The sequence below is a fragment of the Lytechinus variegatus genome, chromosome 2, assembly GCF_018143015.1.
Source record: "Lytechinus variegatus isolate NC3 chromosome 2, Lvar_3.0, whole genome shotgun sequence".
Lineage (NCBI taxonomy): Eukaryota > Metazoa > Echinodermata > Echinoidea > Temnopleuroida > Toxopneustidae > Lytechinus > Lytechinus variegatus.
The window spans coordinates 60,230,538-60,253,702 of NC_054741.1; the positions used below are offsets into that span (position 1 = coordinate 60,230,538).

Genomic DNA, 23,165 nt, shown 5'->3' on the forward strand with positions numbered 1-23,165 from the left:
TTTTGTTGAAATAATGCCACTCTGAATGTATGCTTCTGGGTGTTGAATATTTGAAGGGGTTGTGTTGTAGTTGAATTTCTTGAACGTTGAAGCATGTGCAGGATAAGTATTTCCCTCTTTCTTTTCTTTTAGAATCTGGTAACGGATTTCTTGTGGGTGAGCTACGACGGACAAGACAGCGCCGATGTGTACCTGAGCTACTATGCAGGAAGAACCTGTGGCCTTTGTGGATCTTTTGATGGGGAGAAGAAGAATGATTTGCTGCTTCCTTCCGGGGATTTGGTAAGAGATACCTTTCATGTATCACTCTTTAGTCCGTCATGAATATCCTTTTGTTCTTGTGATGAATGGATGCGTCTTGCGGGGAAAGCGCCTTCCAGTCATTCCTGTTTCTCACGGAGAACATGATGAAGTATTTTGTACTGTGAAAGTTTTTCGGATGGTTTACATTGATTTGTTTTTTCAACAGGCAAGATCTGCCACTGAGTTTGGAAACAGTTGGGTGGTTAATCCTGACCAGTGCGAAGATGTGGATCCAGGTCCAACCGATCCTTGCGAGGAGGGAGAGAACGGACTGACAGCATCTAGTGATCTCTGCTATTACTTGAAGGATCCTACAGGTAAGTTTGAATGTCATGGGAACAACCTTTCAAACGTTGCTGTCCACTTCAACGTGTCTGGCGTTTGTGTTGGTGTCACGTTTGGTCGGGGAAATGCTCTGTGGAAATTGTCATGATGAATGGAAAGTTCATATAAAAGCATGCTTCCTCTAACAACATCTGACCTAATCTTGCTTCCTGTTCAGGACCATTTGAATCTTGTATTGAGATTTTGAGCCCTGACGACTACTACGACTCCTGCGTCTATGACGTTTGCTTAACCGGTGATGATGCTCTGTGTGCCAGTCTCGCCCAGTATGCCCGTGCCTGCAAGATGGAGGGAGGGAATCCTGGCAGATGGAGACTGGGTGTGGATGAATGCCGTAAGTCAATCCGTAGACAATATTTTGGGGGGTGTATCTCTTGATTGGTGATATGCTTGTTGGTAGAGATTAGAGATCGTGTTTGTGCGGTTTTGGTACAGACCGTCACCCTGTGCCTGTTTTCAAATGCTATCTTTGTTGTCTCGTTTGCAGAGCTGAACTGTCCTTCGAACACTGTGTACGATCCATGCTTCAGTGGCTGTCCAGCAACATGTTCCTCTGCTTCCAGCTCATTGTCCTGCAATGCCACCTGCCAGGAGACATGCCGGTGTGAGGATGGACTGGTGCTCGATGGCGGGAAGTGCGTTGATCCATCGCAGTGTGGTTGCACTCTGGACAACGGTGTTTATATTCCGGTAAGCTTGACATCCAGTGCTGCAGTAGCTAACATGCAGTTGACTTTTTCCATTTCAGTAGTATTAACTCTTTGGCCGCTTTGTTCGACTGGAGTCACATACAGGGGGCTGCCAACTTGGACTCAAGTCGCATTTCATTCACAAAACACACAGAGCGTATTGAGTCTATTGTTCATGCACACCTACACAGTAATGATGTGTGCATCGCATGGTACTGTGTTCACACAATGCTTTTCTTTACAATAAAGCAATCAAAAGTTATTGTGTGCTGAATTAGCATAGTCCATGCAAATCCCCTCTTAAGATTGCACCTTGAAATTAATGTGGCACAGGAGTGATTCTGTCCGTGGCGGGCAAAGAGTTGAGACACCGTTTAGTGTAAGTTCTGGCTGTTCCATAGAGCAGTCGAGCAGCCACTGAAGTGTGTGCTCCTTTCCTTTCTTCTGAGTTGACCCTTGATTTTTGTTGCACTCATTTGACAGTCTGGGGGAGCATGGACCGACTCGGACTGCACACAACACTGCACCTGTGAAGCTGGGCGTTCCCAGTGTGATGCTTTTGAGTGCGGAGAGAACGAGGAATGTGATATCAAGAACGGAGTTCCAAGCTGTTACTGCAAAGACGGCTACACCTCCCTTGGAGATGCCTGCTTTAGAGGTGAGAATTCCATTTTGAGACATCGATAGCCTTTTCCTTTTATCCCCTTGAGATGATGAATGGAAATACTTTTTAGCGTTGGAGCGTTTTCATGGTTGGAAGCCGATGGGGATCCTGACTTATTTTTTGCGATTCTTCTTTATCCATAGCTCCTGGGTATTGTCAGATCTGGGGTGATCCTCATTATGTTACCTTCGATAAGAAGAAGTACAACTTCCAGGGTGCCTGCGACTACACTTTGGTCAGAGATTGCGGAAACTCCAGTGACTACCACCTGTGGTCCAACAATGAACGACGGCGCCCATCCGACCGTGTTTCTTTCCTGAGGGAAGTGATACTTGATCTGAGGGGTTCCCGATACTCTTTGATGAAGGGCTTCCACGTCAGAGTAAATGGCGTAGATGTGTCTGACTACCTTCCCTACATTGATGACCAGGCCTTGATCTACCGGGATGTGACATCAGTGGTATGAGGAAGACAATTTTTTTTTCTTCTTAGTCTGTATTTATTTAAATGAGGGTGTTGTTGAGGCATGGAATAGCGGGTTGTTGTGTTTTTTGTTGAAATAATGCCACTCTGAATGTATGCTTCTGGGTGTTGAATATTTGAAGGGGTTGTGTTGTAGTTGAATTTCTTGAACGTTGAAGCATGTGCAGGATAAGTATTTCCCTCTTTCTTTTCTTTTAGAATCTGGTAACGGATTTCTTGTGGGTGAGCTACGACGGACAAGACAGCGCCGATGTGTACCTGAGCTACTATGCAGGAAGAACCTGTGGCCTTTGTGGATCTTTTGATGGGGAGAAGAAGAATGATTTGCTGCTTCCTTCCGGGGATTTGGTAAGAGATACCTTTCATGTATCACTCTTTAGTCCGTCATGAATATCCTTTTGTTCTTGTGATGAATGGATGCGTCTTGCGGGGAAAGCGCCTTCCAGTCATTCCTGTTTCTCACGGAGAACATGATGAAGTATTTTGTACTGTGAAAGTTTTTCGGATGGTTTACATTGATTTGTTTTTTCAACAGGCAAGATCTGCCACTGAGTTTGGAAACAGTTGGGTGGTTAATCCTGACCAGTGCGAAGATGTGGATCCAGGTCCAACCGATCCTTGCGAGGAGGGAGAGAACGGACTGACAGCATCTAGTGATCTCTGCTATTACTTGAAGGATCCTACAGGTAAGTTTGAATGTCATGGGAACAACCTTTCAAACGTTGCTGTCCACTTCAACGTGTCTGGCGTTTGTGTTGGTGTCACGTTTGGTCGGGGAAATGCTCTGTGGAAATTGTCATGATGAATGGAAAGTTCATATAAAAGCATGCTTCCTCTAACAACATCTGACCTAATCTTGCTTCCTGTTCAGGACCATTTGAATCTTGTATTGAGATTTTGAGCCCTGACGACTACTACGACTCCTGCGTCTATGACGTTTGCTTAACCGGTGATGATGCTCTGTGTGCCAGTCTCGCCCAGTATGCCCGTGCCTGCAAGATGGAGGGAGGGAATCCTGGCAGATGGAGACTGGGTGTGGATGAATGCCGTAAGTCAATCCGTAGACAATATTTTGGGGGGTGTATCTCTTGATTGGTGATATGCTTGTTGGTAGAGATTAGAGATCGTGTTTGTGCGGTTTTGGTACAGACCGTCACCCTGTGCCTGTTTTCAAATGCTATCTTTGTTGTCTCGTTTGCAGAGCTGAACTGTCCTTCGAACACTGTGTACGATCCATGCTTCAGTGGCTGTCCAGCAACATGTTCCTCTGCTTCCAGCTCATTGTCCTGCAATGCCACCTGCCAGGAGACATGCCGGTGTGAGGATGGACTGGTGCTCGATGGCGGGAAGTGCGTTGATCCATCGCAGTGTGGTTGCACTCTGGACAACGGTGTTTATATTCCGGTAAGCTTGACATCCAGTGCTGCAGTAGCTAACATGCAGTTGACTTTTTCCATTTCAGTAGTATTAACTCTTTGGCCGCTTTGTTCGACTGGAGTCACATACAGGGGGCTGCCAACTTGGACTCAAGTCGCATTTCATTCACAAAACACACAGAGCGTATTGAGTCTATTGTTCATGCACACCTACACAGTAATGATGTGTGCATCGCATGGTACTGTGTTCACACAATGCTTTTCTTTACAATAAAGCAATCAAAAGTTATTGTGTGCTGAATTAGCATAGTCCATGCAAATCCCCTCTTAAGATTGCACCTTGAAATTAATGTGGCACAGGAGTGATTCTGTCCGTGGCGGGCAAAGAGTTGAGACACCGTTTAGTGTAAGTTCTGGCTGTTCCATCGAGCAGTCGAGCAGCCACTGAAGTGTGTGCTCCTTTCCTTTCTTCTGAGTTGACCCTTGATTTTTGTTGCACTCATTTGACAGTCTGGGGGAGCATGGACCGACTCGGACTGCACACAACACTGCACCTGTGAAGCTGGGCGTTCCCAGTGTGATGCTTTTGAGTGCGGAGAGAACGAGGAATGTGATATCAAGAACGGAGTTCCAAGCTGTTACTGCAAAGACGGCTACACCTCCCTTGGAGATGCCTGCTTTAGAGGTGAGAATTTCATTTTGAGACATCGATAGCCTTTTCCTTTTATCCCCTTGAGATGATGAATGGAAATACTTTTTAGCGTTGGAGCGTTTTCATGGTTGGAAGCCGATGGGGATCCTGACTTATTTTTTGCGATTCTTCTTTATCCATAGCTCCTGGGTATTGTCAGATCTGGGGTGATCCTCATTATGTTACCTTCGATAAGAAGAAGTACAACTTCCAGGGTGCCTGCGACTACACTTTGGTCAGAGATTGCGGAAACTCCAGTGACTACCACCTGTGGTCCAACAATGAACGACGGCGCCCATCCGACCGTGTTTCTTTCCTGAGGGAAGTGATACTTGATCTGAGGGGTTCCCGATACTCTTTGATGAAGGGCTTCCACGTCAGAGTAAATGGCGTAGATGTGTCTGACTACCTTCCCTACATTGATGACCAGGCCTTGATCTACCGGGATGTGACATCAGTGGTATGAGGAAGACAATTTTTTTTTCTTCTTAGTCTGTATTTATTTAAATGAGGGTGTTGTTGAGGCATGGAATAGCGGGTTGTTGTGTTTTTTGTTGAAATAATGCCACTCTGAATGTATGCTTCTGGGTGTTGAATATTTGAAGGGGTTGTGTTGTAGTTGAATTTCTTGAACGTTGAAGCATGTGCAGGATAAGTATTTCCCTCTTTCTTTTCTTTTAGAATCTGGTAACGGATTTCTTGTGGGTGAGCTACGACGGACAAGACAGCGCCGATGTGTACCTGAGCTACTATGTAGGAAGAACCTGTGGCCTTTGTGGATCTTTTGATGGGGAGAAGAAGAATGATTTGCTGCTTCCTTCCGGGGATTTGGTAAGAGATACCTTTCATGTATCACTCTTTAGTCCGTCATGAATATCCTTTTGTTCTTGTGATGAATGGATGCGTCTTGCGGGGAAAGCGCCTTCCAGTCATTCCTGTTTCTCACGGAGAACATGATGAAGTATTTTGTACTGTGAAAGTTTTTCGGATGGTTTACATTGATTTGTTTTTTCAACAGGCAAGATCTGCCACTGAGTTTGGAAACAGTTGGGTGGTTAATCCTGACCAGTGCGAAGATGTGGATCCAGGTCCAACCGATCCTTGCGAGGAGGGAGAGAACGGACTGACAGCATCTAGTGATCTCTGCTATTACTTGAAGGATCCTACAGGTAAGTTTGAATGTCATGGGAACAACCTTTCAAACGTTGTTGTCCACTTCAACGTGTCTGGCGTTTGTGTTGGTGTCACGTTTGGTCGGGGAAATGCTCTGTGGAAATTGTCATGATGAATGGAAAGTTCATATAAAAGCATGCTTCCTCTAACAACATCTGACCTAATCTTGCTTCCTGTTCAGGACCATTTGAATCTTGTATTGAGATTTTGAGCCCTGACGACTACTACGACTCCTGCGTCTATGACGTTTGCTTAACCGGTGATGATGCTCTGTGTGCCAGTCTCGCCCAGTATGCCCGTGCCTGCAAGATGGAGGGAGGGAATCCTGGCAGATGGAGACTGGGTGTGGATGAATGCCGTAAGTCAATCCGTAGACAATATTTTGGGGGGTGTATCTCTTGATTGGTGATATGCTTGTTGGTAGAGATTAGAGATCGTGTTTGTGCGGTTTTGGTACAGACCGTCACCCTGTGCCTGTTTTCAAATGCTATCTTTGTTGTCTCGTTTGCAGAGCTGAACTGTCCTTCGAACACTGTGTACGATCCATGCTTCAGTGGCTGTCCAGCAACATGTTCCTCTGCTTCCAGCTCATTGTCCTGCAATGCCACCTGCCAGGAGACATGCCGGTGTGAGGATGGACTGGTGCTCGATGGCGGGAAGTGCGTTGATCCATCGCAGTGTGGTTGCACTCTGGACAACGGTGTTTATATTCCGGTAAGCTTGACATCCAGTGCTGCAGTAGCTAACATGCAGTTGACTTTTTCCATTTCAGTAGTATTAACTCTTTGGCCGCTTTGTTCGACTGGAGTCACACCGTTTAGTGTAAGTTCTGGCTGTTCCATCGAGCAGTCGAGCAGCCACTGAAGTGTGTGCTGCTGTATATCCTTTCCTTTCTTCTGAGTTGACCCTTGATTTTTGTTGCACTCATTTGACAGTCTGGGGGAGCATGGACCGACTCGGACTGCACACAACACTGCACCTGTGATACTGGGCGTTCAGCTGTGCAGGTGTTTACAAAGCCTGTGGCTTGCACATGAGATTTCTGAATCTAGATGTATGAAAAGAAGTTTGAGTTTTGATCTGTTTTCTCATTCCTTCCTTCCTTCTTCATTTAGCCTGGAGCTTCATGGACAAGTCCCGACTGTAGCCAGCATTGCAGCTGTCAAGAGGGGCGTGCCCAGTGTGAGGATTTCCAGTGTGGAGAGAACGAAGAATGTGATATCAAGAATGGTGTACCAAGCTGTTATTGCAAAGATGGCTACATTTCTCTTGGAGATCTCTGCTTCAGAGGTGAGCAATAGGGTTTTGAATTGAGAAAAAAAGAATGTTTGTTCCCCCTTTTTCAGAGAGGATTTCCCACAATCTTCTATGTACATTTTGTTTGTCAGTTAGAAAAAAAATGCATTCCTGTTAATTGTGTACTTTTTTCCCCTTTCTTTCCCTGCCTTTTGCTATTAGCTCCTGGTTACTGTCAAATCTGGGGTGACCCTCATTATGTGACCTTTGACAAGAAGAAATACAACTTCCAAGGTGATTGTGACTACACACTGGTCAAAGAGTGTGATAATTCAACCGATTTCCACCTATGGTCCCGCAATGGTCTCTTGCGTCCATCTGCCAAGGTATCCTACTTGAAGGAGGTGATCCTGGAGTTGAAAGGAAGCACCTATTCTCTTATCGAAGATTTCCATGTGCGAGTGAATGGCATCGAGGTATCCAAGAATCTGCCTTTTATTGATGAACAAGTCTTGATATACAGGGATGTGACATCAGTGGTAAGTTGATATTTTGCAAAAAGATGAAAGATTTCACCCTTTTTCCTGGCACTGATTTGATCTCACCAAACAAGTATTTGTGTGTTGCCGTGGAGCATTAAACAATGAAAGTGTCGCTCATCATTTTTGCAACAGGGGGTGAAAGTCAAACTTCTTTTTGATGTAGTTTTCCCAAGGTCCGTACTGGCTTGTCTCTGACCCTTAACATTGTGAGAAATACTGCCCCATAATTAGTCCAGTGTGTCAAACGAGATGTTAGCCTCCCTTAAGATTCATCAAATATCTCTTGAAATTTATGGATGTTACAGTATCTAGTCTTGCGATACCTTGTGGTTCTAACTGATGCTTGCAGTTTTTAGTGGTGGCAGCGTGGGGATTAAAATTGGTCCATGAACAAAGACTTTATTCCCACAATGAAACTCTTGTAATCTGATGCCAAATTTTGTGTTGGAAATGGTTTTCGTAAAATTTACTCCTTGTTGTCCTTACCAGAACCTGGTGACAGACTTCTTGTGGGTGAGCTATAATGGAAAGTACAGTGCTGATGTGTACCTGAGTTACTCTTACTTCGGGCGTACATGTGGGCTGTGTGGAAATTTTGATGGAGACAAATCAAATGACCTGTTTCTTTCCACTGGAGAAAAGGTAAGTGAATTGTCATTTGTGATTGAATTATCTTACATGTTCAGCCTTGCACTTGTGCCCTTGGCAGTATTCTTTATGTTACTTTTGACCATTTCTGTCGATACACAATGAAGTCTTTCTAAGTTTGTTTGAAGCTGAATGGAAGAACATGTTGGAATCATCCTGCAAGCAGAATGAGTGTTTTTTTTTGTTTTGTTTCAGGCAAGATCGAGTACCGAGTTCGGAGATAGTTGGGAAGTAAACCCAGACCAGTGTGCTGGTAATGACCCTGGTCCTACTGATCCATGTGAAGAAGGGTTAGAGAATACCCGTGAGGAGGCTGCAGATCTTTGCCATTATCTTCAGGACCCATATGGTAACTATTCAACAACAGCTTGTATTTTTAACAATATCTATTGCCACAAAATCATAACCATCCTTTTGTTAAGATTCCTTGCTTCTCGATAGAAACTGCATGAAGTGGCTTTCCTAATTCGTGTTGTACGATATGTAAACAAAATAAACAGTACTTTTATTTTTGACTACCACATGCATTTCCTTTTCCTCTTGATGCTGAATTCCAGGTCCTTTCCAATCTTGCCACGACTACGTATCTCCGGAGGATTACTACCAGTCTTGTCTGTATGATGTATGTGAGACGGGAGATGATGCCTTGTGTGCCAATCTTGAAGAATATGCACAGGCTTGTAAGAATAGTGGAGGCCAGCCAGGAAATTGGAGACTGTCGGTGCCAGAATGCCGTAAGTCGTGAGCAAAAGTGTAATGGCTATAAACGTAATGTACTTATGTTGACTGGGTATTGTAAAAGAGGAAAGTGAGGATCTTATTCTGATTCTGTGTTTTCCTTTCTGTTCATACTTCTAATACCTGAATTTTAATGTTCCACTTTTGGATGCTTGAAATGAAAATTAGATAGATTGATTAGTTGTGTAGAAGCTTTTTCTCGCAATTTTATCAATAATGGTTAATATTCATTTTTTTGCTCCTGAAATATGTGAGTGCAGAAAGTAGCAGGAGTTCCTTGGCATACTTCTTTGAACTATTTGGTGTTGATTGGAATGATTTGGTTATTCTTTGCAGCATTGGACTGTCCTACCAACACTGTGTATGATCCCTGCTTCAGTGGATGTCCAGCAACCTGTTCCTCTGCTGGAAGCACATTGTCCTGCAATACCACTTGCCAGGAGACATGCCGATGTGAAGATGGTCTTGTTCTTGAGGAAGGAAACTGTGTGGACCCATCCCAGTGCGGCTGCACTCTAGCAAATGGCGTCTATCTGCAGGTAATACTTGTTACTTCTGTCGAGACACTTTGTCTCTTGCAGGTGTTTACAGAGCCTGTGGCTTGCACATGAGAATTCTGAATCTAGATGTATGAAAAGAAGTTTGAGTTTTGATCTGTTTTCTCATTCCTTCCTTCCTTCTTCATTTAGCCTGGAGCTTCATGGACAAGTCCCGACTGTAGCCAGCATTGCAGCTGTCAAGAGGGGCGTGCCCAGTGTGAGGATTTCCAGTGTGGAGAGAACGAAGAATGTGATATCAAGAATGGTGTACCAAGCTGTTATTGCAAAGATGGCTACATTTCTCTTGGAGATCTCTGCTTCAGAGGTGAGCAATAGGGTTTTGAATTGAGAAAAAAAGAATGTTTGTTCCCCCTTTTTCAGAGAGGATTTCCCACAATCTTCTATGTACATTTTGTTTGTCAGTTAGAAAAAAAATGCATTCCTGTTAATTGTGTACTTTTTTCCCCTTTCTTTCCCTGCCTTTTGCTATTAGCTCCTGGTTACTGTCAAATCTGGGGTGACCCTCATTATGTGACCTTTGACAAGAAGAAATACAACTTCCAAGGTGATTGTGACTACACACTGGTCAAAGAGTGTGATAATTCAACCGATTTCCACCTATGGTCCCGCAATGGTCTCTTGCGTCCATCTGCCAAGGTATCCTACTTGAAGGAGGTGATCCTGGAGTTGAAAGGAAGCACCTATTCTCTTATCGAAGATTTCCATGTGCGAGTGAATGGCATCGAGGTATCCAAGAATCTGCCTTTTATTGATGAACAAGTCTTGATATACAGGGATGTGACATCAGTGGTAAGTTGATATTTTGCAAAAAGATGAAAGATTTCACCCTTTTTCCTGGCACTGATTTGATCTCAGCAAACAAGTATTTGTGTGTTGCCGTGGAGCATTAAACAATGAAAGTGTCGCTCATCATTTTTTGCAACAGGGGGTGAAAGTCAAACTTCTTTTTGATGTAGTTTTCCCAAGGTCCGTACTGGCTTGTCTCTGACCCTTAACATTGTGAGAAATACTGCCCCATAATTAGTCCAGTGTGTCAAACGAGATGTTAGCCTCCCTTAAGATTCATCAAATATCTCTTGAAATTTATGGATGTTACAGTATCTAGTCTTGCGATACCTTGTGGTTCTAACTGATGCTTGCAGTTTTTAGTGGTGGCAGCGTGGGGATTAAAATTGGTCCATGAACAAAGACTTTATTCCCACAATGAAACTCTTGTAATCTGATGCCAAATTTTGTGTTGGAAATGGTTTTCGTAAAATTTACTCCTTGTTGTCCTTACCAGAACCTGGTGACAGACTTCTTGTGGGTGAGCTATAATGGAAAGTACAGTGCTGATGTGTACCTGAGTTACTCTTACTTCGGGCGTACATGTGGGCTGTGTGGAAATTTTGATGGAGACAAATCAAATGACCTGTTTCTTTCCACTGGAGAAAAGGTAAGTGAATTGTCATTTGTGATTGAATTATCTTACATGTTCAGCCTTGCACTTGTGCCCTTGGCAGTATTCTTTATGTTACTTTTGACCATTTCTGTCGATACACAATGAAGTCTTTCTAAGTTTGTTTGAAGCTGAATGGAAGAACATGTTGGAATCATCCTGCAAGCAGAATGAGTGTTTTTTTTTGTTTTGTTTCAGGCAAGATCGAGTACCGAGTTCGGAGATAGTTGGGAAGTAAACCCAGACCAGTGTGCTGGTAATGACCCTGGTCCTACTGATCCATGTGAAGAAGGGTTAGAGAATACCCGTGAGGAGGCTGCAGATCTTTGCCATTATCTTCAGGACCCATCTGGTAACTATTCAACAACAGCTTGTATTTTTTAACAATATCTATTGCCACAAAATCATAACCATCCTTTTGTTAAGATTCCTTGCTTCTCGATAGAAACTGCATGAAGTGGCTTTCCTAATTCGTGTTGTACGATATGTAAACAAAATAAACAGTACTTTTATTTTTGACTACCACATGCATTTCCTTTTCCTCTTGATGCTGAATTCCAGGTCCTTTCCAATCTTGCCACGACTACGTATCTCCGGAGGATTACTACCAGTCTTGTCTGTATGATGTATGTGAGACGGGAGATGATGCCTTGTGTGCCAATCTTGAAGAATATGCACAGGCTTGTAAGAATAGTGGAGGCCAGCCAGGAAATTGGAGACTGTCGGTGCCAGAATGCCGTAAGTCGTGAGCAAAAGTGTAATGGCTATAAACGTAATGTACTTATGTTGACTGGGTATTGTAAAAGAGGAAAGTGAGGATCTTATTCTGATTCTGTGTTTTCCTTTCTGTTCATACTTCTAATACCTGAATTTTAATGTTCCACTTTTGGATGCTTGAAATGAAAATTAGATAGATTGATTAGTTGTGTACAAGCTTTTTCTCGCAATTTTATCAATAATGGTTAATATTCATTTTTTTGCTCCTGAAATATGTGAGTGCAGAAAGTAGCAGGAGTTCCTTGGCATACTTCTTTGAACTATTTGGTGTTGATTGGAATGATTTGGTTATTCTTTGCAGCATTGGACTGTCCTACCAACACTGTGTATGATCCCTGCTTCAGTGGATGTCCAGCAACCTGTTCCTCTGCTGGAAGCACATTGTCCTGCAATACCACTTGCCAGGAGACATGCCGATGTGAAGATGGTCTTGTTCTTGAGGAAGGAAACTGTGTGGACCCATCCCAGTGCGGCTGCACTCTAGCAAATGGCGTCTATCTGCAGGTAATACTTGTTACTTCTGTCGAGACACTTTGTCTCTTGCAGGTGTTTACAGAGCCTGTGGCTTGCACATGAGATTTCTGAATCTAGATGTATGAAAAGAAGTTTGAGTTTTGATCTGTTTTCTCATTCCTTCCTTCCTTCTTCATTTAGCCTGGAGCTTCATGGACAAGTCCCGACTGTAGCCAGCATTGCAGCTGTCAAGAGGGGCGTGCCCAGTGTGAGGATTTCCAGTGTGGAGAGAACGAAGAATGTGATATCAAGAATGGTGTACCAAGCTGTTATTGCAAAGATGGCTACATTTCTCTTGGAGATCTCTGCTTCAGAGGTGAGCAATAGGGTTTTGAATTGAGAAAAAAAGAATGTTTGTTCCCCCTTTTTCAGAGAGGATTTCCCACAATCTTCTATGTACATTTTGTTTGTCAGTTAGAAAAAAAATGCATTCCTGTTAATTGTGTACTTTTTTCCCCTTTCTTTCCCTGCCTTTTGCTATTAGCTCCTGGTTACTGTCAAATCTGGGGTGACCCTCATTATGTGACCTTTGACAAGAAGAAATACAACTTCCAAGGTGATTGTGACTACACACTGGTCAAAGAGTGTGATAATTCAACCGATTTCCACCTATGGTCCCGCAATGGTCTCTTGCGTCCATCTGCCAAGGTATCCTACTTGAAGGAGGTGATCCTGGAGTTGAAAGGAAGCACCTATTCTCTTATCGAAGATTTCCATGTGCGAGTGAATGGCATCGAGGTATCCAAGAATCTGCCTTTTATTGATGAACAAGTCTTGATATACAGGGATGTGACATCAGTGGTAAGTTGATATTTTGCAAAAAGATGAAAGATTTCACCCTTTTTCCTGGCACTGATTTGATCTCAGCAAACAAGTATTTGTGTGTTGCCGTGGAGCATTAAACAATGAAAGTGTCGCTCATCATTTTTTGCAACAGGGGGTGAAAGTCAAACTTCTTTTTGATGTAGTTTTCCCAAGGTCCGTACTGGCTTGTCTCTGACCCTTAACATTGTGAGAAATACTGCCCCATAATTAGTCCAGTGTGTCAAACGAGATGTTAGCCTCCCTTAAGATTCATCAAATATCTCTTGAAATTTATGGATGTTACAGTATCTAGTCTTGCGATACCTTGTGGTTCTAACTGATGCTTGCAGTTTTTAGTGGTGGCAGCGTGGGGATTAAAATTGGTCCATGAACAAAGACTTTATTCCCACAATGAAACTCTTGTAATCTGATGCCAAATTTTGTGTTGGAAATGGTTTTCGTAAAATTTACTCCTTGTTGTCCTTACCAGAACCTGGTGACAGACTTCTTGTGGGTGAGCTATAATGGAAAGTACAGTGCTGATGTGTACCTGAGTTACTCTTACTTCGGGCGTACATGTGGGCTGTGTGGAAATTTTGATGGAGACAAATCAAATGACCTGTTTCTTTCCACTGGAGAAAAGGTAAGTGAATTGTCATTTGTGATTGAATTATCTTACATGTTCAGCCTTGCACTTGTGCCCTTGGCAGTATTCTTTATGTTACTTTTGACCATTTCTGTCGATACACAATGAAGTCTTTCTAAGTTTGTTTGAAGCTGAATGGAAGAACATGTTGGAATCATCCTGCAAGCAGAATGAGTGTTTTTTTTTTGTTTTGTTTCAGGCAAGATCGAGTACCGAGTTCGGAGATAGTTGGGAAGTAAACCCAGACCAGTGTGCTGGTAATGACCCTGGTCCTACTGATCCATGTGAAGAAGGGTTAGAGAATACCCGTGAGGAGGCTGCAGATCTTTGCCATTATCTTCAGGACCCATCTGGTAACTATTCAACAACAGCTTGTATTTTTAACAATATCTATTGCCACAAAATCATAACCATCCTTTTGTTAAGATTCCTTGCTTCTCGATAGAAACTGCATGAAGTGGCTTTCCTAATTCGTGTTGTACGATATGTAAACAAAATAAACAGTACTTTTATTTTTGACTACCACATGCATTTCCTTTTCCTCTTGATGCTGAATTCCAGGTCCTTTCCAATCTTGCCACGACTACGTATCTCCGGAGGATTACTACCAGTCTTGTCTGTATGATGTATGTGAGACGGGAGATGATGCCTTGTGTGCCAATCTTGAAGAATATGCACAGGCTTGTAAGAATAGTGGAGGCCAGCCAGGAAATTGGAGACTGTCGGTGCCAGAATGCCGTAAGTCGTGAGCAAAAGTGTAATGGCTATAAACGTAATGTACTTATGTTGACTGGGTATTGTAAAAGAGGAAAGTGAGGATCTTATTCTGATTCTGTGTTTTCCTTTCTGTTCATACTTCTAATACCTGAATTTTAATGTTCCACTTTTGGATGCTTGAAATGAAAATTAGATAGATTGATTAGTTGTGTAGAAGCTTTTTCTCGCAATTTTATCAATAATGGTTAATATTCATTTTTTTGCTCCTGAAATATGTGAGTGCAGAAAGTAGCAGGAGTTCCTTGGCATACTTCTTTGAACTATTTGGTGTTGATTGGAATGATTTGGTTATTCTTTGCAGCATTGGACTGTCCTACCAACACTGTGTATGATCCCTGCTTCAGTGGATGTCCAGCAACCTGTTCCTCTGCTGGAAGCACATTGTCCTGCAATACCACTTGCCAGGAGACATGCCGATGTGAAGATGGTCTTGTTCTTGAGGAAGGAAACTGTGTGGACCCATCCCAGTGCGGCTGCACTCTAGCAAATGGCGTCTATCTGCAGGTAATACTTGTTACTTCTGTCGAGACACTTTGTCTCTTGCAGGTGTTTACAGAGCCTGTGGCTTGCACATGAGAATTCTGAATCTAGATGTATGAAAAGAAGTTTGAGTTTTGATCTGTTTTCTCATTCCTTCCTTCCTTCTTCATTTAGCCTGGAGCTTCATGGACAAGTCCCGACTGTAGCCAGCATTGCAGCTGTCAAGAGGGGCGTGCCCAGTGTGAGGATTTCCAGTGTGGAGAGAACGAAGAATGTGATATCAAGAATGGTGTACCAAGCTGTTATTGCAAAGATGGCTACATTTCTCTTGGAGATCTCTGCTTCAGAGGTGAGCAATAGGGTTTTGAATTGAGAAAAAAAGAATGTTTGTTCCCCCTTTTTCAGAGAGGATTTCCCACAATCTTCTATGTACATTTTGTTTGTCAGTTAGAAAAAAAATGCATTCCTGTTAATTGTGTACTTTTTTCCCCTTTCTTTCCCTGCCTTTTGCTATTAGCTCCTGGTTACTGTCAAATCTGGGGTGACCCTCATTATGTGACCTTTGACAAGAAGAAATACAACTTCCAAGGTGATTGTGACTACACACTGGTCAAAGAGTGTGATAATTCAACCGATTTCCACCTATGGTCCCGCAATGGTCTCTTGCGTCCATCTGCCAAGGTATCCTACTTGAAGGAGGTGATCCTGGAGTTGAAAGGAAGCACCTATTCTCTTATCGAAGATTTCCATGTGCGAGTGAATGGCATCGAGGTATCCAAGAATCTGCCTTTTATTGATGAACAAGTCTTGATATACAGGGATGTGACATCAGTGGTAAGTTGATATTTTGCAAAAAGATGAAAGATTTCACCCTTTTTCCTGGCACTGATTTGATCTCAGCAAACAAGTATTTGTGTGTTGCCGTGGAGCATTAAACAATGAAAGTGTCGCTCATCATTTTTTGCAACAGGGGGTGAAAGTCAAACTTCTTTTTGATGTAGTTTTCCCAAGGTCCGTACTGGCTTGTCTCTGACCCTTAACATTGTGAGAAATACTGCCCCATAATTAGTCCAGTGTGTCAAACGAGATGTTAGCCTCCCTTAAGATTCATCAAATATCTCTTGAAATTTATGGATGTTACAGTATCTAGTCTTGCGATACCTTGTGGTTCTAACTGATGCTTGCAGTTTTTAGTGGTGGCAGCATGGGGATTAAAATTGGTCCATGAACAAAGACTTTATTCCCACAATGAAACTCTTGTAATCTGATGCCAAATTTTGTGTTGGAAATGGTTTTCGTAAAATTTACTCCTTGTTGTCCTTACCAGAACCTGGTGACAGACTTCTTGTGGGTGAGCTATAATGGAAAGTACAGTGCTGATGTGTACCTGAGTTACTCTTACTTCGGGCGTACATGTGGGCTGTGTGGAAATTTTGATGGAGACAAATCAAATGACCTGTTTCTTTCCACTGGAGAAAAGGTAAGTGAATTGTCATTTGTGATTGAATTATCTTACATGTTCAGCCTTGCACTTGTGCCCTTGGCAGTATTCTTTATGTTACTTTTGACCATTTCTGTCGATACACAATGAAGTCTTTCTAAGTTTGTTTGAAGCTGAATGGAAGAACATGTTGGAATCATCCTGCAAGCAGAATGAGTGTTTTTTTTTGTTTTGTTTCAGGCAAGATCGAGTACCGAGTTCGGAGATAGTTGGGAAGTAAACCCAGACCAGTGTGCTGGTAATGACCCTGGTCCTACTGATCCATGTGAAGAAGGGTTAGAGAATACCCGTGAGGAGGCTGCAGATCTTTGCCATTATCTTCAGGACCCATCTGGTAACTATTCAACAACAGCTTGTATTTTTAACAATATCTATTGCCACAAAATCATAACCATCCTTTTGTTAAGATTCCTTGCTTCTCGATAGAAACTGCATGAAGTGGCTTTCCTAATTCGTGTTGTACGATATGTAAACAAAATAAACAGTACTTTTATTTTTGACTACCACATGCATTTCCTTTTCCTCTTGATGCTGAATTCCAGGTCCTTTCCAATCTTGCCACGACTACGTATCTCCGGAGGATTACTACCAGTCTTGTCTGTATGATGTATGTGAGACGGGAGATGATGCCTTGTGTGCCAATCTTGAAGAATATGCACAGGCTTGTAAGAATAGTGGAGGCCAGCCAGGAAATTGGAGACTGTCGGTGCCAGAATGCCGTAAGTCGTGAGCAAAAGTGTAATGGCTATAAACGTAATGTACTTATGTTGACTGGGTATTGTAAAAGAGGAAAGTGAGGATCTTATTCTGATTCTGTGTTTTCCTTTCTGTTCATACTTCTAATACCTGAATTTTAATGTTCCACTTTTGGATGCTTGAAATGAAAATTAGATAGATTGATTAGTTGTGTACAAGCTTTTTCTCGCAATTTTATCAATAATGGTTAATATTCATTTTTTTGCTCCTGAAATATGTGAGTGCAGAAAGTAGCAGGAGTTCCTTGGCATACTTCTTTGAACTATTTGGTGTTGATTGGAATGATTTGGTTATTCTTTGCAGCATTGGACTGTCCTACCAACACTGTGTATGATCCCTGCTTCAGTGGATGTCCAGCAACCTGTTCCTCTGCTGGAAGCACATTGTCCTGCAATACCACTTGCCAGGAGACATGCCGATGTGAAGATGGTCTTGTTCTTGAGGAAGGAAACTGTGTGGACCCATCCCAGTGCGGCTGCACTCTAGCAAATGGCGTCTATCTGCAGGTAATACTTGTTACTTCTGTCGAGACACTTTGTCTCTTGCAGGTGTTTACAGAGCCTGTGGCTTGCACATGAGATTTCTGAATCTAGATGTATGAAAAGAAGTTTGAGTTTTGATCTGTTTTCTCATTCCTTCCTTCCTTCTTCATTTAGCCTGGAGCTTCATGGACAAGTCCCGACTGTAGCCAGCATTGCAGCTGTCAAGAGGGGCGTGCCCAGTGTGAGGATTTCCAGTGTGGAGAGAACGAAGAATGTGATATCAAGAATGGTGTACCAAGCTGTTATTGCAAAGATGGCTACATTTCTCTTGGAGATCTCTGCTTCAGAGGTGAGCAATAGGGTTTTGAATTGAGAAAAAAAGAATGTTTGTTCCCCCTTTTTCAGAGAGGATTTCCCACAATCTTCTATGTACATTTTGTTTGTCAGTTAGAAAAAAAATGCATTCCTGTTAATTGTGTACTTTTTTCCCCTTTCTTTCCCTGCCTTTTGCTATTAGCTCCTGGTTACTGTCAAATCTGGGGTGACCCTCATTATGTGACCTTTGACAAGAAGAAATACAACTTCCAAGGTGATTGTGACTACACACTGGTCAAAGAGTGTGATAATTCAACCGATTTCCACCTATGGTCCCGCAATGGTCTCTTGCGTCCATCTGCCAAGGTATCCTACTTGAAGGAGGTGATCCTGGAGTTGAAAGGAAGCACCTATTCTCTTATCGAAGATTTCCATGTGCGAGTGAATGGCATCGAGGTATCCAAGAATCTGCCTTTTATTGATGAACAAGTCTTGATATACAGGGATGTGACATCAGTGGTAAGTTGATATTTTGCAAAAAGATGAAAGATTTCACCCTTTTTCCTGGCACTGATTTGATCTCAGCAAACAAGTATTTGTGTGTTGCCGTGGAGCATTAAACAATGAAAGTGTCGCTCATCATTTTTTGCAACAGGGGGTGAAAGTCAAACTTCTTTTTGATGTAGTTTTCCCAAGGTCCGTACTGGCTTGTCTCTGACCCTTAACATTGTGAGAAATACTGCCCCATAATTAGTCCAGTGTGTCAAACGAGATGTTAGCCTCCCTTAAGATTCATCAAATATCTCTTGAAATTTATGGATGTTACAGTATCTAGTCTTGCGATACCTTGTGGTTCTAACTGATGCTTGCAGTTTTTAGTGGTGGCAGCGTGGGGATTAAAATTGGTCCATGAACAAAGACTTTATTCCCACAATGAAACTCTTGTAATCTGATGCCAAATTTTGTGTTGGAAATGGTTTTCGTAAAATTTACTCCTTGTTGTCCTTACCAGAACCTGGTGACAGACTTCTTGTGGGTGAGCTATAATGGAAAGTACAGTGCTGATGTGTATCTGAGTTACTCTTACTTTGGGCGTACATGTGGGCTGTGTGGAAATTTTGATGGAGACAAATCAAATGACCTGTTTCTTTCCATTGGAGAAAAGGTAAGTGAATTGTCATTTGTGATTGAATTATCTTACATGTTCAGCCTTGCACTTGTGCCCTTGGCAGTATTCTTTATGTTACTTTTGACCATTTCTGTCGATACACAATGAAGTCTTTCTAAGTTTGTTTGAAGCTGAATGGAAGAACATGTTGGAATCATCCTGCAAGCAGAATGAGTGTTTTTTTTTTGTTTTGTTTCAGGCAAGATCGAGTACCGAGTTCGGAGATAGTTGGGAAGTAAACCCAGACCAGTGTGCTGGTAATGACCCTGGTCCTACTGATCCATGTGAAGAAGCGTTAGAGAATACCCGTGAGGAGGCTGCAGATCTTTGCCATTATCTTCAGGACCCATCTGGTAACTATTCAACAACAGCTTGTATTTTTAACAATATCTATTGCCACAAAATCATAACCATCCTTTTGTTAAGATTCCTTGCTTCTCGATAGAAACTGCATGAAGTGGCTTTCCTAATTCGTGTTGTACGATATGTAAACAAAATAAACAGTACTTTTATTTTTGACTACCACATGCATTTCCTTTTCCTCTTGATGCTGAATTCCAGGTCCTTTCCAATCTTGCCACGACTACGTATCTCTGGAGGATTACTACCAGTCTTGTCTGTATGATGTATGTGAGACGGGAGATGATGCCTTGTGTGCCAATCTTGAAGAATATGCACAGGCTTGTAAGAATAGTGGAGGCCAGCCAGGAAATTGGAGACTGTCGGTGCCAGAATGCCGTAAGTCGTGAGCAAAAGTGTAATGGCTATAAACGTAATGTACTTATGTTGACTGGGTATTGTAAAAGAGGAAAGTGAGGATCTTATTCTGATTCTGTGTTTTCCTTTCTGTTCATACTTCTAATACCTGAATTTTAATGTTCCACTTTTGGATGCTTGAAATGAAAATTAGATAGATTGATTAGTTGTGTAGAAGCTTTTTCTCGCAATTTTATCAATAATGGTTAATATTCATTTTTTTGCTCCTGAAATATGTGAGTGCAGAAAGTAGCAGGAGTTCCTTGGCATACTTCTTTGAACTATTTGGTGTTGATTGGAATGATTTGGTTATTCTTTGCAGCATTGGACTGTCCTACCAACACTGTGTATGATCCCTGCTTCAGTGGATGTCCAGCAACCTGTTCCTCTGCTGGAAGCACATTGTCCTGCAATACCACTTGCCAGGAGACATGCCGATGTGAAGATGGTCTTGTTCTTGAGGAAGGAAACTGTGTGGACCCATCCCAGTGCGGCTGCACTCTAGCAAATGGCGTCTATCTGCAGGTAATACTTGTTACTTCTGTCGAGACACTTTGTCTCTTGCAGGTGTTTACAGAGCCTGTGGCTTGCACATGAGAATTCTGAATCTAGATGTATGAAAAGAAGTTTGAGTTTTGATCTGTTTTCTCATTCCTTCCTTCCTTCTTCATTTAGCCTGGAGCTTCATGGACAAGTCCCGACTGTAGCCAGCATTGCAGCTGTCAAGAGGGGCGTGCCCAGTGTGAGGATTTCCAGTGTGGAGAGAACGAAGAATGTGATATCAAGAATGGTGTACCAAGCTGTTATTGCAAAGATGGCTACATTTCTCTTGGAGATCTCTGCTTCAGAGGTGAGCAATAGGGTTTTGAATTGAGAAAAAAAGAATGTTTGTTCCCCCTTTTTCAGAGAGGATTTCCCACAATCTTCTATGTACATTTTGTTTGTCAGTTAGAAAAAAAATGCATTCCTGTTAATTGTGTACTTTTTTCCCCTTTCTTTCCCTGCCTTTTGCTATTAGCTCCTGGTTACTGTCAAATCTGGGGTGACCCTCATTATGTGACCTTTGACAAGAAGAAATACAACTTCCAAGGTGATTGTGACTACACACTGGTCAAAGAGTGTGATAATTCAACCGATTTCCACCTATGGTCCCGCAATGGTCTCTTGCGTCCATCTGCCAAGGTATCCTACTTGAAGGAGGTGATCCTGGAGTTGAAAGGAAGCACCTATTCTCTTATCGAAGATTTCCATGTGCGAGTGAATGGCATCGAGGTATCCAAGAATCTGCCTTTTATTGATGAACAAGTCTTGATATACAGGGATGTGACATCAGTGGTAAGTTGATATTTTGCAAAAAGATGAAAGATTTCACCCTTTTTCCTGGCACTGATTTGATCTCAGCAAACAAGTATTTGTGTGTTGCCGTGGAGCATTAAACAATGAAAGTGTCGCTCATCATTTTTTGCAACAGGGGGTGAAAGTCAAACTTCTTTTTGATGTAGTTTTCCCAAGGTCCGTACTGGCTTGTCTCTGACCCTTAACATTGTGAGAAATACTGCCCCATAATTAGTCCAGTGTGTCAAACGAGATGTTAGCCTCCCTTAAGATTCATCAAATATCTCTTGAAATTTATGGATGTTACAGTATCTAGTCTTGCGATACCTTGTGGTTCTAACTGATGCTTGCAGTTTTTAGTGGTGGCAGCGTGGGGATTAAAATTGGTCCATGAACAAAGACTTTATTCCCACAATGAAACTCTTGTAATCTGATGCCAAATTTTGTGTTGGAAATGGTTTTCGTAAAATTTACTCCTTGTTGTCCTTACCAGAACCTGGTGACAGACTTCTTGTGGGTGAGCTATAATGGAAAGTACAGTGCTGATGTGTATCTGAGTTACTCTTACTTTGGGCGTACATGTGGGCTGTGTGGAAATTTTGATGGAGACAAATCAAATGACCTGTTTCTTTCCATTGGAGAAAAGGTAAGTGAATTGTCATTTGTGATTGAATTATCTTACATGTTCAGCCTTGCACTTGTGCCCTTGGCAGTATTCTTTATGTTACTTTTGACCATTTCTGTCGATACACAATGAAGTCTTTCTAAGTTTGTTTGAAGCTGAATGGAAGAACATGTTGGAATCATCCTGCAAGCAGAATGAGTGTTTTTTTTTTGTTTTGTTTCAGGCAAGATCGAGTACCGAGTTCGGAGATAGTTGGGAAGTAAACCCAGACCAGTGTGCTGGTAATGACCCTGGTCCTACTGATCCATGTGAAGAAGCGTTAGAGAATACCCGTGAGGAGGCTGCAGATCTTTGCCATTATCTTCAGGACCCATCTGGTAACTATTCAACAACAGCTTGTATTTTTAACAATATCTATTGCCACAAAATCATAACCATCCTTTTGTTAAGATTCCTTGCTTCTCGATAGAAACTGCATGAAGTGGCTTTCCTAATTCGTGTTGTACGATATGTAAACAAAATAAACAGTACTTTTATTTTTGACTACCACATGCATTTCCTTTTCCTCTTGATGCTGAATTCCAGGTCCTTTCCAATCTTGCCACGACTACGTATCTCCGGAGGATTACTACCAGTCTTGTCTGTATGATGTATGTGAGACGGGAGATGATGCCTTGTGTGCCAATCTTGAAGAATATGCACAGGCTTGTAAGAATAGTGGAGGCCAGCCAGGAAATTGGAGACTGTCGGTGCCAGAATGCCGTAAGTCGTGAGCAAAAGTGTAATGGCTATAAACGTAATGTACTTATGTTGACTGGGTATTGTAAAAGAGGAAAGTGAGGATCTTATTCTGATTCTGTGTTTTCCTTTCTGTTCATACTTCTAATACCTGAATTTTAATGTTCCACTTTTGGATGCTTGAAATGAAAATTAGATAGATTGATTAGTTGTGTACAAGCTTTTTCTCGCAATTTTATCAATAATGGTTAATATTCATTTTTTTGCTCCTGAAATATGTGAGTGCAGAAAGTAGCAGGAGTTCCTTGGCATACTTCTTTGAACTATTTGGTGTTGATTGGAATGATTTGGTTATTCTTTGCAGCATTGGACTGTCCTACCAACACTGTGTATGATCCCTGCTTCAGTGGATGTCCAGCAACCTGTTCCTCTGCTGGAAGCACATTGTCCTGCAATACCACTTGCCAGGAGACATGCCGATGTGAAGATGGTCTTGTTCTTGAGGAAGGAAACTGTGTGGACCCATCCCAGTGCGGCTGCACTCTAGCAAATGGCGTCTATCTGCAGGTAATACTTGTTACTTCTGTCGAGACACTTTGTCTCTTG

At 42.3% G+C, this 23,165-nt stretch overlaps 1 protein-coding gene across 1 annotated transcript in view; it reads left to right on the forward strand.

The window, feature by feature from the left end:
* The window catches only part of LOC121406899, a 165,992-nt gene that overhangs the window by 47,801 nt on the left and 95,026 nt on the right, over positions 1-23,165 (forward strand). The window contains 52 exon segments of the mRNA XM_041597771.1: positions 133-282; positions 470-620; positions 806-982; positions 1,136-1,338; positions 1,821-1,995; positions 2,145-2,461; positions 2,683-2,832; positions 3,020-3,170; positions 3,356-3,532; positions 3,686-3,888; positions 4,371-4,545; positions 4,695-5,011; positions 5,233-5,382; positions 5,570-5,720; positions 5,906-6,082; positions 6,236-6,438; positions 6,840-7,014; positions 7,183-7,499; positions 7,992-8,144; positions 8,346-8,499; positions 8,702-8,884; positions 9,225-9,427; positions 9,578-9,752; positions 9,921-10,237; positions 10,731-10,883; positions 11,085-11,238; positions 11,448-11,624; positions 11,965-12,167; positions 12,318-12,492; positions 12,661-12,977; positions 13,471-13,623; positions 13,826-13,979; positions 14,188-14,364; positions 14,705-14,907; positions 15,058-15,232; positions 15,401-15,717; positions 16,211-16,363; positions 16,565-16,718; positions 16,927-17,103; positions 17,444-17,646; positions 17,797-17,971; positions 18,140-18,456; positions 18,950-19,102; positions 19,305-19,458; positions 19,667-19,843; positions 20,184-20,386; positions 20,537-20,711; positions 20,880-21,196; positions 21,690-21,842; positions 22,045-22,198; positions 22,407-22,583; positions 22,924-23,126. Coding sequence (XP_041453705.1) covers positions 133-282; positions 470-620; positions 806-982; positions 1,136-1,338; positions 1,821-1,995; positions 2,145-2,461; positions 2,683-2,832; positions 3,020-3,170; positions 3,356-3,532; positions 3,686-3,888; positions 4,371-4,545; positions 4,695-5,011; positions 5,233-5,382; positions 5,570-5,720; positions 5,906-6,082; positions 6,236-6,438; positions 6,840-7,014; positions 7,183-7,499; positions 7,992-8,144; positions 8,346-8,499; positions 8,702-8,884; positions 9,225-9,427; positions 9,578-9,752; positions 9,921-10,237; positions 10,731-10,883; positions 11,085-11,238; positions 11,448-11,624; positions 11,965-12,167; positions 12,318-12,492; positions 12,661-12,977; positions 13,471-13,623; positions 13,826-13,979; positions 14,188-14,364; positions 14,705-14,907; positions 15,058-15,232; positions 15,401-15,717; positions 16,211-16,363; positions 16,565-16,718; positions 16,927-17,103; positions 17,444-17,646; positions 17,797-17,971; positions 18,140-18,456; positions 18,950-19,102; positions 19,305-19,458; positions 19,667-19,843; positions 20,184-20,386; positions 20,537-20,711; positions 20,880-21,196; positions 21,690-21,842; positions 22,045-22,198; positions 22,407-22,583; positions 22,924-23,126 — 10,107 coding nt within the window.